The 18884-nt window shown below is 50.1% G+C and overlaps 1 protein-coding gene across 2 annotated transcripts in view; it reads right to left on the bottom strand.

Moving 5' to 3' along the window:
- The window catches only part of SHC4 (SHC adaptor protein 4), a 34513-nt gene extending 22270 nt beyond the window's left edge, over nt 1-12243 (bottom strand). For both annotated transcript variants that reach the window (XM_064456360.1, XM_064456361.1), the window contains exons 1-2: nt 10855-12243; nt 1308-1378 (exon numbers count right to left, since the gene is read on the bottom strand). In XM_064456360.1, coding sequence (XP_064312430.1) covers nt 1308-1378; nt 10855-11433 — 650 coding nt within the window. In that variant the 5' untranslated portion in view covers nt 11434-12243. The remainder of the gene's footprint in view (nt 1-1307; nt 1379-10854) is intronic.
- Nucleotides 12244-18884: the final 6641 nt, after the last annotated feature.

Raw genomic sequence — 18884 nt, 5'->3', positions numbered from 1 at the left:
GGCTCAAGTTTTTCAGCTTCTTCCTTTATAGCTGGTAAGTCTGGGAGTCAATAGGTAGATGTGTAACACTTATGTCTTCATGTTCCTTTCCTTTCTCCAGGATTTCTTTGACATGAGCACTTGAGGAAGCAGAAGAGCATCTGTAAATCATCCAGCAGCAGGAAGGAAGAGTTGGGCAGGCACAGGAAGCCTCAACCACACTCCTGGCATCCTCAGCAGGAACCATGCCAGAAAAATAGCTGAAGGGAGGAGGGAACATGTCTAAGGCCGGGCCAAAATATGCTGCGCCCACCCACCCCTCCAAAGAGCCGCTGGAGGTGCCAGGATGCCAGGTGGCTGCTGGGGCTGCCCAGAGGAGCATTAGCCCTGGCTGCTGGACCACGAGTGCATCCCAGCAGCATCCAGTGCTCTGAGCTGGAAAGAGGGTGCTTATTTTGAAAACTCAAACACTCCTGCACAGACAGACTTAAAACAATAAGGGTAAAAATAAAACTGGGCTTTTCTGTTCCTGACAGGGTATTTCAACACCCCACATGTGCATATGTTAATAACCTACACCCAGCGACGGGCAGAAATCTGCAACAGAAGTTGCAAGCTTTTCAAAAGACCACAAAATATTTCACATTTAAACCACATTCATTTGCATCAGAGTGGAATATCCATCTTCTTCTGGTTTTCAGCCTGGAAACTTAAGCCTGCAGTACAGTTGCAAATGGCTGTATTTCAACATGTTTTCCGTGTGACTTCACTTCCAGCTGAGTCTCGCCTTGGTGCAGATGGGGCCAAGCGATGTAACCTGTCTTTATAAAAATTCATTATATGACCTTGCTATATTGAGGGGCCGATGGCACTTTCTGCGTCAGGTGCGAAGCAGCGTGGCAGAGAGGCCTGCGAGCATCCAGGCTCATCACCGTGGTGACCCGCAGCCGTGGCAGCACCAGCAGATTTACTCTGTGTCTTGGGTGAGCTGTGCGGGCAGCACTGAGCCCACGTGCGTGGCCTGCCTGCTGCTGGTACCCAGCTAGCTGGGGATGTCTGCACTGTGCTGCGACTGCAGGGGAAGGCTCTCTGCATCCAGAAGAACTGGGAGAGAAATTATGTCTGTGGCTGAAACAATTCATTTTCCAATGCAAATAGCCTATTGTAATGACCAAATAATTCAAATCCTTGCTTGGGAAAAACAAAACAAAACATGCAAACTCCTATTCAAAATTGTCTCAGAGCTTGGCATGCACCCTTGGCTTTATACAGAAACTAGCGCTCAGGCTTTTCGTTCTTGGGCTGACTTTCAGTTTGATACTGCCTACCTGGTGACTTGAGTTCGCGTGCCGAAGTCCAGGGACCTCATTGACTGCAGCACTTCAATACAGCCCATGTACTAGGGGAAAACAGAGACAGAACGAAATGAGGACTTCGTTAATATCTAGCACACAGGTAAGAGGAGGATCACAGAAGGAAGCAAATGTGATTTCAGTCCACTAAGTATATGCAGGACCACAGTCTAAATGGAAAATCACATCAGCCATCCTAATGCTGCTTCCTAAGTAGATCTTGTTTTACTGAAAAGTGTAGAGAAGAGCTATAAAGATAGCAGTGGCTTCAACAACACTCTGGGGACACAAAATCCGATCACTCCTTTTTTCCAGTTCTGCTTATTATTACTGATTAGCCTCTGGCACTGAGCTGGGAGGAATACATGAACATCGGAGGGAAACTCCCCAGGAGCAGAGGGGCTCTGGAAGCCTCACGAGAGCAATGCACACAGAAACTCTGTGCAGAAGAGCTGAACGTCCCTTCAGAACAGTGGGAGGTGTTACTAGGCATGAAGAAAACCACTGGCTCCATGGTGCTGCACATCTGATGACAAATAACCTCTGCAGAAGATGAAGGAGGTAGAGTTGCAATTCCAGCTCATAGCAACAGCTCTTAAATGCCTGCACTATAAACTGACCTGCTTTAAATTAGAGGCTGACTCCCGCGCTTCCATTGTATGGGCAGATCTGGGAGCTTTTCCTGTACTCATTTGGGATTTGCATAGGACTAATTTTCAGAAACATCAAAAATATGATGGCGTGTCAGCCCAGAGACTCCTTTGACCTTATGTACAAACCTATGGAACATTTTCATCTCAGTGAAGTGTGCTAGATTAAGTCTATCCATTGAGTTTACCTCTCCCAAAACGTATCTCACTAATTCTTTCAGCATTTCTGTTGATATACATCTCTCTGCTGTTGAAGCACCCTGACATCTCCATTTCACAAGGCTGGCATAAGTCTGAGTCTCTCAGTTTGCATCCCCTCTTCCACAATGCATTCTCCTGGAGGGCTTTCAGGCGCATCCTGCAGTGCTCACACAGTACCCATGGGCTGCAGCAACAGCCTGCCTGCACAGACCTCTCCTGCAGAAAGGCAAAGCCTCTGGGATGCAACAGATAGCCTGGAAGTCCCAAGCAGGGACATGCATGCTCTATCTTCTTGTTCTGAATGGACAGAGGAAGCACTCTCTGTCCAGAGAAGGGTACTGTATTTGCCTCCTCTGCTTCGCTTTGCCTGTGAATTGATTTTTCTGCTGGGCCATTCAGAGGTGGTTGGATTTAGGTATCTGATTCAGCTTTGGAGACTTTCAGAAATGAATGTGTGTTAAAAAGAGCATGTATGTGTGCAGTCAAGCAGGGATTCCACAACAATTGTATTATCCCTATTTTTGTTTCTTTCCAGATAGTAATGTAACCCTTGGGAGAACTCCAGAATTAGGTCAGAGCCCTGGAAGGACATCAATAAGAATCTGAAGGGTTAGCAGAACTGCTTCCCTAATGAACATTTAATGACTTTGTAAAGGACTCAGAGAGATATCTTACTTGTTAAAGATATTCCTGCTTAATGGGAACAAAGCAAACATGGAAAATATGTCTAGAGCCTTAGCTTGTAGCACAGCAGAGACCTCTGATCCTACAGTATAAGGTCAAGCATCCTGCAAGCTGGTTGGCTCCTCTATCCTTGAAAAAGAAAAATTTAGAGTAGGTGAGTCATACACTGATAAGTGAGTCCCCATTGCATCCTGAACAGATGCGTGGGAAGCTACTCTAAGCAAAGATGAAAAATCAATATTAGGTTTTTGCATAAGTGACCCTGAGTGAAGCTGAACTTATCAATGATTCACAAAAGATTTTTTTTTTCCTTTAAAAGCCTGAGTAGGGATGTGCATTAACATGGCACCTCACTGCATCTCTCATTTATTTTAGCTGCTGTTGGTTATCTAAACCAGCACAGTTAGTAATGGCTGAACCTTCACATCCGAGTAGGAGGGTACAGAGAACCAGCAGACCCCTGGGCAGGGGAATGACACGGGACTGGGGCAGAGGAATTTGGTGTCACAGAGACGGGGAAAAGACATGGAGCACATAAAGGACAATGGGATACCAGAAGCCTATTCAAGGAGAAAAAAAGACACTCTTGGAGGAAGAAAAAAAAACCATGGAAAAGATTAAGCCCTCTATAGCTGAGTCCATGGAGCAGCATGACCCATGTCTCGGAGCATTGCCTGTCTCAGAGACTTCTCCTGCACCTGGACTCCAGTTCAGGTGGTGCCCCGCTCCCCATCTTGTACACCCCAAACAGCACCTCCCACAAAAGCTAGTAAACTCGCCTGGGGATGCAGGGTCGAGGCCAACTCCTGCTTTCCTGCTGCAGGGAGGGTTAAGCTAAAGCATCGGCAGGGCAGCAGCAGGAGAGGCAGCTGCAGCCATGCACAGCCCTCACCCCAGCCCAAGCTATCTGCCAGGTGTTTTTGTAATGTGGCAATAGCGATATTGAAGGTTCAAAGGTGGTGTCCAAGGAAGGGGTTCATATTCTGAAGCCCACAAAGAGGTGTATGGCTTGGCTTCACCAAACTGCTAGGGGAAGCTGAAGCAAGCTGGACACAGGCACAAGGATGCTGTAATCAGTCCCAGGCAACAAGCACAGATCTAACAGCAGAATTCAGCTACCTATAGAAAAATAAAATGCCAACACTGAAACAAGCCAAATGCTAAAAACTTGGCATCGCCAATGAAAGGGGATGCTGACCCCAGTGATCTGTCAGCAGCTCTTGCCAGGACAAGCAACAGCTCTCTGGAGGGAGAGGAGAGGAGAGACTCACTGGGCCCTGCTGGAAAGGGAACGGGTCCTCTAACAGTGACGTGCACAAAACTGTCCTCCCATCTCCCTGCAAGGGGCCAGGGAGAACACTGGCACCCAGGCTGCTTTATCTCTCAGTGTTTGAATCCAGAGGGTGATTTGGGGCTGGCTGCAGTTCCTCTGCACCACTGGGATTGCAGGGAGGTGGGGGGGACAGAAGGCTGGTTACTGAAGATGCACACATCTTTTCACATCTATTTACAAGAGATGATAGAGAGTGACTGCGAACAGGATAAGGGACTGTGTGGGAGGAGGTGTGAGGGCACTAGTGAGGACTCGTTTGAATAAGCTTTTCAGGCACCCTCTAATCCAGACCCACATCTCATTCCATTCCCTGCCATAACACAGTTAGTGTCTCCAGCTCTAGCTTGAATGACAGCCAGTGATTCACCAGCAGGAATAATACAGGGAACAGCACACAGAGCTCCTAATTAAACAATACAGCTGCAGCCTTGCAATTTTAACTGTTAGCTAACAGGCATTAATTCATGCATAATGCCAAGATCAGCTCCTACAGACCCCATGGCCAACTAACAGAGAATCCAGGTGGGATTCTCTGCTCACAGAGGCAGTCAGATAACACGCTGCCACTAAACAGCCTCTGCCCAAACATATGTGAGACTAGGTTCAAATTTCCTAAAAACATAACACAGCCGCCTGGGCAGAAACCCACCACAGGCAGCAATGCTGTGTGCACGTGAGCACGACAGGGAGCTGACTCCCATGCAAGCATTTTTTTTCCCAGCACTGCTTTAACAAGGTGCTTTTAAAGTGGGGGGGAAAACAATTTCTGAGCTTCCCACCACCCTCTTTCCTTGCAGGCAAGGGCTGCCTAGGGTAGGTGCTACCCCTGGGCTGGGGGTGCAGCTCTCTGCCATGCAGGGCAAGTGGTTGCAGAGCAGTGGTCAAGTTTTGCTTTGATTTGCTTAAATCACTCACCTCTAGCTTTGATGGATCTCGTGGGAGGAGAGATGGAGCAGAAGCGAGCAGTAGCCACCAGCATGTGGCAGGATGATGACGCTGGAGTTATGAGGAGACAGGCCTCTGCCTTTTACACCAAGGAAAAATGACTTTGCCTGTAACAGCTGTGGTGGTGTCCCCCCTGTGCCTGGCTTCCAGCCTCAGAGACAGGCTCTCACGTCTTGTAACAATGGAGATCCCCCCGCTTTTACCCTGGCAAGAAGGTGAAGCGCTGGCCTCCCTCCACAGACAATGCCAGGAGCCAGCCAGGGGTGCAGGGAAGGAGCAATGCACAGATCACTGTAGTTCTTGTGGGGAAGTTTTCTCAGTTCCTCCTTAGATGCTGCCTGCGGTGGCTTTGGGGCTGAAAAGCCACTTGTCCACTGGAAAGCAAAAACTGCTTCAGCTACCCTGGCAGCGGCACTGCATTCCTGTCAGCTCATAGGTTGCACCACACTGCCGACCAGCCGGTCAGCCTGGCTGCTCATTCTACAGCACACAGCAGCATTTCACTGGGCTGGGGTTGATGCTATGTAATGCTGTTAGCAGCCCAGTCAGGCTGCTAATGAAGAGCTTTGGCTCCGGTCTGCACCCTGCAGGAGAATTAACCACCTCATTCCTCAGCCTACCACACCAGCTTCCTCCAGCAAACACCAACCCCTTCCAGAGCCGAAAGCGAAGCCAGTAGAGACTGCTCTCCCATCCCTCCCGAGGGGAGTGGAGGGGTGAAGGCAGCCCACAGCAACAGCCGTGCCTCACTACGGGCATGGCCACTGCTGGGCCACCTACGAGAGAGCACAAAACCCAGGCAAACCGGCTGAAAAACAGACTGGACAGCTTCATGGAAGAAAAAAAGCCCACTAATGACCATTAAGCACACAGAAAAAACCATTAGTGGTGTTTCAGTGCTAGCCTAAGTCCCTGCACAGCTGTTTTCTGGAGATGGGAAGTTCCAGAGGACCTCGCTCATGTGCTTGCCCTGCTCTCATCTTCCTCCCAGTAGCAGCAGTGGTGCAGACAGAGAGAAAGGCCCTTGGTCTGTCCTGCTCCTCTTGCCCACGCAGCATGGCCTCTTCCCTAAGGGGCAGCAAGCTGTGGCTTTTTGTGATGAAGAACAGCTTCTGCTAAATGGAAAAATACTCCTGGGAAAGTTCGACCCTTTCATTCACCATTTTCGATTTTTAAATTAATTTTGAGAAAAACCCAGGGAAAATTTTGTAAATGTACACACACATTTTCCTTTCTATTTAGTTTTTTGCTGAAAAAACACTTTCTGCAGTGCTGTATTGAGGCCAGAGCTCCAACAGAATTGGTTCAAAACTGCCCTGTCCCCGTGCTCTCAGCTGTGACAAAGCAAATGGCCTAAAAACCTGCAGGTTTCTGTTAAGAAGCAATCACCCAGAGAAGCGGGTGGGCCGTGGAAACAGTGCTGGCTGTGGAGAGGCACAGCCCCGCAGGGTGAGGCATGCACCGGTGGGTGCTGTGGGGCTGTCACACGCCCCGTCCACCTGCGCCTGGCAGAGCAAGTGCCATCCCAGCAACCTACAGCCCTGAGCCCCCAGCTCACAATACCCAGCTGTGGCTCTGAAGCCATGAATCACTAGAGCCCATCTCCTTCCTGCAAAAGCCCCGGCTGTACATAAGCCTGTAGTTATTTATTTACAATAGTAGACACAGGGTGCTGAGGCCAGAGCAGATCTCCGGGTGCGGTGTCAGGGTGCTGTGCACAAGGGAAGCAGCTGCAGCTGAAACACCTTAATTATTTCCCTGCCCTGAGCACCAGAGATGTGCTGGCAGCTGCCAGGGAACAGCAAGGGGCTGCCCTGAACCCCCCTGCCACACAGAGTCAGGGAGCAGGTTCCCCAGGCTGATATGTCACAGCCTCCATGGACAAAATCAGGACTGTGCAGGGGACAGGTGCCCACATGCACCCTTTCAGGACATACTTCACATCGTTCTGAACTGCTACATGTACAGTAGCCAAGCTCCTTTTACTCTAGAGACTAGCAACTGATTAAATATATATGTATGCCAAACTGCTAGCAGAGAATTGACCTATATATTGGTAAAACTCCAATATATCTATCCTTTATCACAAAGGATGCTACAAATAACAAGTACCACATTATTTCACTATAATAGTATTACACTTTAAAATATCTGGCAATAGCATCTCCCTTCCGTATTTTAAATAGCACATTTACTTACTAACCTGAACATCACCTCTCAAAGACTCATGCATTATTGATTTAAGCTTAGCCACAGAGTGTTACTCCATGTTAGGTGCAGTAACACCATCCTGCTGGTTCTCACTGGTCTCAGAGGGGCCACTGGTGTGGGACAGTGCTGAGAGCCAGGTCTCATCCTCCTGTTCAGGAGCAGCCACATCCCTGGCACTCCCTAACAAGCAAGAGCAGGGGCGGCAAATGCCTCTTGGAATATTCCTCAGGCTTGTCACAGCCATAATGAACACCAGCAGGAGACACAAGTGCCATGGCTGCTATGGGCACTGTGTAGAGACAAGCTCAGCTCCAGATGGGCGGCGCTGTGGGAAGGCACATAATGGGCAGAACGTGAACAAGGACAAGGTAAATATCCATCTTGTAAATCCTGCAGCAAACTGCGTACAAAGTATGTTTTGAAAGAAAACAGTGTGGGAATCAGAGCCATCCGGCCTCCTATCAAATATGACTATTTGGGCTAATTATTATTTGCATAAGCATCTCAGGGGAACAGGTGCTGTTACAGGTCTCAACTTTCTTGCCAGGGCCCAGGTGACACATGGCCACAGCACAGGTGCCCTGTCAGCACCAGCCACGCACAGCCACAGCTCCCTCCTGGGGAGACACAATGAGTCACAGCATTGCCTCTTCTAAACCCAAACCCTGAAAGACAATTTCTGCCTCAATCCAGTCCATATGGAACAGCTTCTGCCCTAAGGCATTTTGTGACTTCACCATATTATTGCCTTTCTAAAATAACTGCAGATCATTTCCACGTAAGTACCAAATCCTCTTCAGACTCTGATTAAGCTTTTAAAGCCAAAGATCTCCAGTAGCAGCAATCCCTGTAACATACACCTGACCTTCTTCCTCAAATGGTCTCTGGGGAGATCCCGGTGATCCTATACCCTAACAGAGTGCCAGAAGCTGCATGGGGACAGCACAGGAGGCATGAGGACAAGGGCCAGGGGAGGGAGTAAGGATTGGGAGGATTAGGTAAGGACTGGGAGCAGCTCCCATGGCTGCCCAGCCCCACAGTCTCCCAGCCCCGCTGTGCCTCCAGGCAAGACCATCCCACGCTCCCTTCACACTGCAGCCCCGTGCTTCCCAGCCCTCTGAGGCTTCATTGCAAGCTCCTGGAGAAGCATCGTGGTCCCTGGGGAAATGAGCACCTTGCCCATGCTCTGATGTAGAGGCCCCAAAACCCCCAGGCTGCTTATTTACCAACCTGCTTGTTATTAAAGGGGCTGGTTGAAAAAAAAACACAAAGCGTTTGGCCAGGACATGTTTTGGCACAAATAGGCAATGCTCTCGCAGCTCTCCTGGGCTGGCTCCTGCAGCCCACAGCCACAGGAGCAACTACAGTGGGATGATGCAGGAAAGGTGCAGGAAACATTTCCCCGTTGTGTTGGGAGGCTCCTGCCAGCAACACCCTTTCAGAGATATTCCATGAGAAATGTCCTGACTTCCAGAAAGACCAGCAGAAAAACCATACTGGAAATACAACCTGGGAAGCAGCAGGAGGGGACAAGCCCTTCCCTGCTTCACACAACCTTCCCATCAAGTCCTTCTCTTTTTTTGCTCTTCCTTCTGTCTTTCTTGCTCATGTGCTCCATGGCAGGTAACACCTCAGTGCCTCTGCTCTTGGCCCTGAGCCACAACAGAAACCTGGGAAATTCCCCCGTGCTTCATTGTCTCCTCCCTGTGCCAGGAACTGAATTCTTTAAGCTGCCTCTGGCATTAGCATTTCAGTATTTGAATCTCTATAGGTACTTCAAAGCCTTAATCACTAGCTCTGCTGCATAGGGTGCTGTTCAAACTGCAGCACACAAGGCAGATCCCATGCGGCAGGTGCTGGGCGCCATCCATCAGCACAGGCCTTTCTGTGAGCTGGCCAAAAGCTTAGCATCTGGAGCTGTGGTGGCCTTTGCATGATGAAATAGTGCATCCCTTCCCTCCATCTGCTGCGCCCCAGGTGAATGTCCGAGGGCCTCCTATTGCTCCACTCACAGCGGTTGGTGCTGTGCTGGGACACCGGCACATTTCAGCCAATAACCCATCAAACCAGCTGTGCCACTGCTGCCAGATGCCAGGCAGGTGTCTCATTCCTGCTTGGTGAAAGGTGAACACTGCTATTTCCCCATGCTGCTTTTCTCCCCTCTGACTTGCCTGCCCTCCTGCTGCAGTTGGAATGGGAGTGATTGATTCATTCATTTTTGTTGGCCTCGCACCTTTCTTTAGACTTTCCTACTTGCAAAACATCACATGGGAGACAAAATTTGCACGGCTTATGGTTTTTTACTCCTTCTGGCCCATTTTGATACCTCCTGTACACCAAAGTGAGATCTTACACACATGCTCTCTTAGCACCCTGCCTGCAGCCCACCAGGAGGAATAGATGCTGGTTAATAACTCCTTGTACGGCTTGCTCCTGTGGTTCCCCCTTGCATGTCAGGGGCAGGCATGAGGGCTGTGACAGCTACAGGACCCCTCGGCCAACCCAGCCATTGCATGAGTATTTCCAAAGCAGGTTTAGACAGCTTTCTCTGCTATCTCCCCACGGTCTGCACTGGATCCCTCCATGCAACCAGTGGGTGGTTTTTGCCCCAGAGTGCTTTTGACAGGTGAAGCGTAAGCACTAAAATGTGCAGGGTCAGAGGTTCAGAGCTTAGAGAAGGAAGCAATGGCTAACAAATGGAAAGGCCTGGGCACAGAAATATGAAGTCCAGAGAGGAAAAGAAAATTAAAAAGCTCCCAGGTGTGGCAGGGGTTGAGGGAGCGAAAGCGCCAAACCTAGGAGGCATGGTCTCCTCTTGGCCACTGAATGCTAATTAGAAGATGACACCCATCAAACCCAGTCCGCAACATAAAAAATACCCAGAAAGGCTATTCCAGGGTGTCTTCTGAAGAAATAGGCAGGGTTTTCTGTACACAGTCATCACCAAGAAAATCAGACACCGCCCTATAGCATCAAAGGAGGAGGGTGGCTTTTGCATCCTGCCCGCTCACCTCCCAGGGTAGGAGGCACAGGGGAGAGGTGCTCTGGGCAGCACCAATGGTCCCAGCAACTCTCCCACGTCACCTATGGCAAACCGGTCAGCAGCATGGGCCAGCGTGCATCTAGTGCCTGGGAGCTGCTCTGCAAAGGATGGGAAGCCCTTTCTGTGGGTCTCCTTCTCCCTCCAACATGCATTTCAGGCCAGAGCAAACCCTGTCTGAATTGCTGCTCCTGCAATTCAGAGGACCTCTGCACTCCTCAGAGAGTCTAAAGATAGCCTTTTGGAAATGGATGTTGTGTTACCTCTAGGAACGGCTGTGCGCCTTTTAACTCCCTTAGTTCAACAGCACACCCCTACATACATCAGGGGACAGGAAATACATGGGCGAAGTCTGTGGTTTGAGGCACTGTCTGCAGGAGTGGGACCACAGAGGTCACCCTGCAGCCACCTGCACGGTTTGCTTTGTCAGAGAATGAAAACCCTGGGAGAAGCACTCACCCGCACACTATAGGTGGTTCCTGGCTCCCCCGTGTTTTCACCACTCTGGGTGAGGGTCCTGTCCTGCCTGCCCACAGGAGCGGCCTCCTCAGCAACCCGCACGGTGCAGTCACCCGCCGGTTTTGGGGTTAGGGCCAGCTTGTCCAGGTCCGGCTGTGGATAAGAGGCTGAGAGGCAGCTGATCTCAGGCGAGGTTGGGCTGCTCGGGATGGTCACACACTCCGTGAGTTTAATTCTGGGAACCTCTTTCACTCCCAGGCAGAAGCTTTTCAGCCCCGGCAGATTTGAGGGGTTAGCAAGCTTAATGTTAGCCATCCGGGGGATCAGTGTGCACAGGGTGCTGCAGGTGTCCTGTGGCCCCAAGGAGACATCTTCTGTCAGTAAATTAGGTGTTGAAGAATGGGAAGAGGAAGAAGAACCTTTGATATCTAAAGATGTATTTTGCGTACCTTCATCTAGGGATGTTATCGAATCATTCCTGAATCGGCTGTACTTAGCCCTGTGCAGCATTCCTGGATGTCTGAATAACCCCACATACAGGACGTGTCCACCGAGGCTTTGCTGGCTGCGTTCTCTCATAGCCTTGGCAGTTCTGTAACTGGATACTCTTGCATAAATTGGCTCTTGTACATTAATTATATGGAAATCAAGCAAGTCAAACAATTTTAAAACCAGAAACTTATTGGATATTTTTGCTGACTCCCTCTCGAGTGATTTCTTTTCCCCAATTGACGAGGCTTAAAACTGCATGGACATTTGGTATTCTGTAAGCAGTAATAAAAGCAGTATAAAGGTACGGCAGCTTAAGGTGAAGAGCCGCTAGCCAAACCTGCCTTCATTCCTGCCTCAAGCCAGGCACTAGATCCCGCCGAGCTCCGACGACTCACAGTTGTAGCACCGTTCACCGCGCAGTCCTGGCTGCAGCGGAGGCTCAAGCGCATTCCACACAAAGCAGAGCAAAAGAGCTACAGCCTCAAACACGTTTTCAGATCGGCGTGAACCCCGTAAGGTGCGCGGCTCTCTGCATTTCCACCGCCGGCCGCCCCAAAGACGACGAGCATCCCCGCGGTCAGGCACAAACCCCGTATTTTAAGAAAAACGCTGAACGGCGCCGGCAGCTCTCGGCGTCAGGCTCGCTAATTCTTGCGGGGAAGCCCTTCAGCACCATAATCCAGAAACAACCGAATATTGCTGCGCCTCGGGCGCTGGTTCCCGCAGAGCCGCCAGGCAGCAGCTCCGCTCCGCTCCACCCCGCCCAAGCCGCCCCGCCGCAGCCCCGGCCGCCGCCGCTTATGAATGAAGTTTTTGTGAATGAGGCTCGGCGCGTGCAAGTGGGCAGCGCCGTGAATGGCGCTCGGCGGGCGGCCGCGGCCCGGCGGCCCGCGGGGTGCGCCTCGCAGCCAATCGCCGGCCACCGCCGGCTCACGCGCCCTCAGCGCGCGGGGAGCGGGGCGGGAAGGGGGGGAGCGAGGGGGGCGCCGGGGCGGGCGCGACCCTCCGGGTGGTGCCGAAAATCCCTCCAAAAGCCCTTAGTGCGGCGGCTCCCGGCGCCGGAGCGCGGGACTGGGGTTCCGCCGCCGCCACGGCGCCCCCGGCTACCCCCCGCACCGGGGAGGGACGCGCTGCTCCCGGCGGCCTCCCCGCGGCTCCGCTCCAGCCGCCAGCCCCGGCGGGGCCAGCCCAGCTCCCCCATTGCGTGTGCCTCAGGCAGCGGAAGAAGCGAGCTGGATTGATTTTACTCATTGCAAATATCTGGGCCCTCAGCACGAGTTACCTCCGCTCCGTGAGGGGTTTCGACGCCTCCGGCAGTGTGGTGGAAAGAAAAATGCCACGTCATGGGGGCCAGGCCAGAAGGGGAAAACCGGCACAGCGACCTGGGTTCCCACCGTTAGCTGAGGTCTTTTCTCTCTCCTGAGTTTTTCAACATTGAATTCACCTTCCTCATGCTCACAGTGACAGTGGCCTCGTTCTCTCCTCGCATTTAGTGCTGTAAATCAGCCGCCCGTGGATGAGGAGAGGCCGTGCTGCCACTGCCCTGCTTGTGACAGGAGGAGAAAGTCATGGGCAGAGAGCTGGAGAGACAGCGAGCTCAACGCAGCCATCGCATTTTTTTCCTCTTGTATGAGAGCTGGTATTAATCCTAAAAGATGTAACAGTTGCTACAATAAAGTAGGGAAAACCCCCAGTCCTGACTCTGCTGGTAAAACATGGCCCAAAGAGGAAGCAGGTGCTTTTGCATCAACCCTTTTTGAGGAAGGCATCTCAGACTGCTCACAAAATCAAACCCAAAGGCAAAAGCTGGACCGGCCGCAAGTTACAAAGAGTGACTAATGTCTCATGAAGCTTAAATGATGGCTTTCAGCACAAAAGGATAGAAGATGTTCAGAAGTGATTAGCAGCACTATTGATTGTACATTAAAGCACAGCAACTCTCGGCGTGAACATTTTTATTTCTCAACTCTTTAATTCCACACTCAAACGCAACATCAGCACAGCTGGAAGAAACCTCTGGGATGGCCAGGCCACAGTGCCCTCACTGGCAAGGATGAGGGACCAGAGCGGGGGTAAGCTGCGCTTACCATAGAGGGGACAACGAGGACCGGTGTTCAGGGAGATGCTGGTGCCCCAGGCTCCTGTCTCGGGTGACCTCCCAGATTTCTCTTTTTACTGCCATGAAAAACATATAACTGGACAAACCAAATTTCATCTTCTTGCGAGATCAGCCTTACGACCTTTTCTCTGAGCACACAGTAAGGGTCTTCCTGCCTTACAACAGCCCCTCAGCATAGATGATGGCAACCAGGAAAGGGTGACTTGGTGACCGGGATGCTCCCCTGTGCTTTGGCTCAGGCAGAGACTAGTTCATGGCAATGGGCCGCCTCTGGCCCTCATGCTGGGCCTCATCTCCTGAGCTCTCTAACCAGCTGCTCCAAGAGGTTTTTGTCCAATTCCCCAGGAGGCAATTCAAGCCTTCCTTACCCGCATGAGTGAGAAGAGGGACAGGTGGGGGCCCTGCTGGCCCTGCAGGAGATGCAATCCCCTCTGTGTCCTACTGCAGCTGACAGCCTGGAGGTAAAAAGGGGTAAAGGACTGGCTTTAAACCTGTGTGGTGAAAGGGGATCGTTTCAAGACAAAGCTGTGATAATGCAACAGCCTGTCCTTCACTAATCACCCAAGAGCTATTTCTTGAGCCCTTCGTGGCAACAGCACCTGCTGCCCCACGGCCAAAGTGTCACCCGAGTGCTGGGTCGGGTTGCCGAGGGGCGAGGGAGGCCAATACATGAACTGGCACTTCTCGGCTCACAGGCACCAGCGAGTGTGATTACGGTGTGGGAGGTGAAGAATAGCTGGTGTTTAACAGCAAGTTCCAGAGAAAAAAGCGATTGTGACAAACTCTGTTTTCAGCAGTGATCAAGGAATAGAAGCTCAAGAGCAGAACGCAGCAAAGAGCGGCATTGTCCAAAGAATAGTAGTCATTGCTGGGAGGGGGAGAAGGAAGAAAAAGAAAAATGCTGTGCCTTTATAAATTAAAAAGCCTTTTTACCAAGGCTAAAAACAAGATTTCTGTTTAAGATACTGGGAAATCAGCCTCCAACCAGCACAGAGAACAAAGCTTCTTTAAGCACTGGCGAAACTGAGCCTACAGCCTTGTCTTCAGCCTAAAAGGGGCCTGTGTTTCTCAGTTATGGCTTGAGTTCCCAGTCACCTGCGGTGCTCAGGGCCAGGGGAGCTGCCCCAGCTCACTGCCCACCTGCCCGCTTCTGCCCAGTCTGGCCCAGGGAAGATACAGGAAAAGGGCATTTTGCCCCTTCACGTGGCTGCTGACATGCTGCTGAAGGTCTGCACTGTGCAAGCTTTCTCAGGATACATGGGAATGCCCTTCTGGTGCAGTTATTATCTGAAACCTCCCTTGCTCACTACGTTACTAGGCCTATCACACCCAAACCTTCCATCACACCTTGTTTACAGCCCCAAACAGTCTCTCAGCCTCAAATATGCTGTGTGAAAAGCTGATGTGAGCAGCCCCAAGTCATATGTTGTCACGTGGACAGGAGCTTTGGCAGGTGTAACCACATTGACAGGGCAACACTATTGCATAGGAGCGGGAGCAAGCAACCAGCTACAGCCACCTCCAACACCCCTCTGAAAAAGCTGCAGAGAAGGAGGGGAGCTAGCAACAGCCACATCTCCAGTGTCACCACAGGAAGCCTCTGCAGCAGGAAGGAGCAGTGCCAGCCCAGAGCCCCAGGAGCCCCCAGGCACCCTTGGGAATGACACCATTTCAGATTTACGGCTGAGGGATCACAGCTCTAGAAGGCAGTTAACGCTGCCTCGCCACTCTCCCCTAGCAGTGCAGGGGCCAGGCAAGGCAGATGCCGGGACACATGCACATGGTACTCGCTGGTGACAGGAGAGCTCAAGTCAAATTGGGGACAAAATTAGATGAGAGCAGCCAGTTCAGCAGTCTTGCACTGGGAATGTGTGTGGGCAGCACAGGGAGCGAAGCTGTTGGCTGCCTGCAGCACACACCCAAAATGCAGTTGTACCCTTGCAGGAGCCCAGAGGAAGCTGTTACATGCATCTTGCAACCAGCGTGACAGAGCTCAGCATTTCTGTTAGAGCACTGAGTAAACAGGGGATTTTTTTTCCCTGTATAAATAGCAACAGCAGAGTTAATTCATGCTAAGGTGCACTGAGCTGATCCGCCTTCCTTCCTCATTGACATGCCTGGCTGATGTGGGCAGAAATCAGCCAAGTGTTACAGAACAGCATGAAAACCCCATAACCAACAAGGTGGTAGCAGATACCTTTGGGAAGCCCTAGAGCATGCTTATTTGCACTAGCAAAAGTCCAGCACAGCCAGAGTTTCATTTCAACTGAGAAAAATTTATTTTCCCACATATTGAATCACTCTCACTGTTTTATCTCCTATGGGTACCTTTTCCTTGTTCTGAATGAGAATGATCAAAACCAGGCATATTTGGCAACTGCAGCCCATCTCCTACTTTTCAGGAGAGTCACAGAGGGTTTGGAGGGGCTGAAGATGCAGAGCAGAGAGCTAACAGGTTTGAGAAGGACAGAGTCATGGCTGCTACCACATCCCTGGGTACAAAAGTCAGAGATTAGACTATCACTCTGCTGCTGTTCTAGCTCTGAAGGATCCAACAACGCTAATCCCAAAAAACATGTCCTAGGGTGAGTTACAGACAAGCTGCAATTTTCCTTCTCGGGCACTACTCTGTGTTTTGCTCGGTGCAGTTTAACCATTCACAGCCATGTTACTTTGTCCAAGACGGCAGCTACAAGTCAGCCAAACCCCTCTGGGATAAAACAGCAAAGGGCACCTCTGCCTGGGCGATGGGCACATTCTTGCAGCTGGGCAGGCGAGTGGAAGGCCCCAGCACAGTGAACATGTTTCATGCCCTTTCTTTTCACCTCCTCTTTGCCTGGCAACAGCACCACCTCCTCCTTCAAACTCTGGTGGGCTTTGCCTTTTCTACCAGGACAGCTCCATAGCGCAGGGGCAGACCAAGAAGCTGGAGACTCCTGTGCAAGGGACTGAAATTCAGAGCCCAAAACTTGCTCAACAGCCAACACAAAGCCAGTCCTTGCAGCTATGACAGCACTTACGAGCAGCTGAGCTGAACACCAGAAGAGAGCAGTGTAGGGGACCTGTGACCCTTCTGCAGGAGGGGTGATACCAGCCTCTGCAGGCTCGACAAGGGTGTACTGAACACATCAGAGTTGGACAGAGCTACTGCAAGCCATCAGAGAACATGTTGCCTTAACTACTGCTTTCTGAAAGGAGATCTGCATCCTAAGATATCCTAAAGATACCTTCAGTAGCACTTGCTGGCCTGCCTCAGCACGACTTGAAAGATGACCGAGTGGCCATAAGCAAAACCCAGCATCATCTGATGTCTGTTGTCCCACAAAGTGCTGAAAGCAATAGCAGATTAAGTGTCTAGTACTTGGCTCCAGCTTTGCGTGCAGGCCCGCAGCAGGAGGGATACAAATTTCTGCCTAAAGTAGCCTAAAGCTTCAGCTCTGCAGAGTTGCTCACCACATGAATTGAGTTTCATCAATAGCACCACAAAACTATGGTCACCTTGAAAGGAAGTTAGAAGCAGTCATGCTTCAGTGGCATCACAGGGCTTTGTACCCATGCGATAGCACACAGGGAACATCCATTCCTGCAAGTCAGCTTAAAGCTATATTTTTGTAGGGCAATCCACTAGCACATATTTGAAAAGAATAAATCCTGCATCACAGTTGAACTTCTCCCAGTGGCTCCTCAGCTGTGCAGAAGAGATCCAAGGAAAATGCTGAAGGACATACCCTCACTCAGCATTTCCCATCCTTAGATGGTTGCCTTTAACTTGGCTGTAGTAAATCAGAAAGGAAACCATGATATTAGGGCATTTCTGATTGCTTTGTTTTTGTTAATTTGCTTTCTTTCTCTACCGTCAACATTCTTCCACAAGGAAGGTTTTGCAAGAGTTTCTTCCAGTTCTTGCTACTTAAGCTTTTTTTGGCCAAATGTCCTCACCTCTCCAGTGCTCACCTACTCCTCAAGACAGTCGATAGCAAAAAGGGTACTCACCTTTTCAACTGCAGCTGGAAAATCCTCAGGAGTTTGAACCCATACTCTCAGGGGCAGAGTCTATCTGACAATACACCCTTCCATTGCTTGAAAAGTATTATAAATAACTCTTTTTCTGAAAGATGCCATCCAACAGGAATTTTACTGCAACTTTTATTTGAAAAATGTACAAAACCCCACAAGATTAGGGTGATACTATTGCTTTAAAATTCTTCAAGAAATGGAGTAGCCTATAATGTAGGTATGAAGCCTTGTAGAAACACAAAGCTGTTTTAAATTTAGCATGGATGCATGTTAGCTTTCCCTATGACTACAGACCAAACCGCTGCCTGCATGCACGGTGCTACCACAGCTTCTGCAGCCTCCAGGGGAACCTGAGCACAAACAGAGCTGCTGTACAGGTAACTGTAGGAAACAGTTTACTCCATGCCCCATCTACCTGTTCCCTTTATATGAGAGCAAGCCTGTTACCAGTGTTACATGATTACTGAATTCTTCTTTACTATCCTTGGAAAACACCACTGAAAGAGATAGCTGGGCACTTCAGATAGTGTCCAGATGGATACCCACACACATCTGCCTCACAAGAGAGCTCACCAAGCAGCAGTGGAAAACTGTAACTTAACAGCTGTATCAGGGGTGTGTAGCTGTTGCAAAAAAAAAAACCAAACCCAACCTTCCAGCCTTGGTTTCCCTGCATTTTGTAGTGACTGCTATCTCATAAAAGACACCAAAAGATAAAGGCTCCAGCTGCATCACTTCCTTTAGCGTGTGTTGTGGTGGTTTTTTTTGTTTGTTTGAGTTTTTTTAAGCAGTTTTGAACAAAAACATTTTTTAAAAAATCTATTAAAAATAAAGTCTCTCCATCTTTTATACACAGTGATCCTAAAAAATCTGAAATCAAATCTGAAGAGCAAGCTATGTTGCCAAAGTAGTGCAATACAACTGACTGGGGTCTTTCCACACATTACAGACACACAGGATCATATCCTCCCAGGCCAGTTGGTATACACCTGGCACCCAAGAGCCAACGCTGCTCTGGGAACACAGGTGGGGCTAGTGCTGCTTGTAGGAACTTTAGTGCAGCAAAGGCAGGAGCCATTTTTCTCTTGCAGTTCTTCTGTGTGCACAGCAATAAAAAATGCCCAGTGCTGCCCATGGTATTACTTTAAAAATTCTCAGTAGAGGCAAGGAACTTCAAGGGAACTGCAAACTGGTTAGTGCTTTTTTAGTAGTGAAGAAGTGGAGAAGAAAATTCAGTTTGTAAGGCTGAGGGTAATTAATTTTCTTGTCACTCAGTGCCACCTATTTTTTTGTACTTTCCCAAACTCGTATCTGGTTGAAAAGATGCAGGCAAAACCTAGATGTGAGGAATAATTCTGACAGCAAGTGATAGCACCTACAAAGTAAGGTTTGTAAGAGGAGC

This window comes from Phalacrocorax carbo, chromosome 7, assembly GCF_963921805.1.
Source record: "Phalacrocorax carbo chromosome 7, bPhaCar2.1, whole genome shotgun sequence".
In the NCBI taxonomy this organism is placed as follows: domain Eukaryota; kingdom Metazoa; phylum Chordata; class Aves; order Suliformes; family Phalacrocoracidae; genus Phalacrocorax; species Phalacrocorax carbo.
The sequence above is the reverse complement of the archived record's forward strand: the minus strand, read 5'-3'. Positions and strand labels throughout refer to the sequence as shown.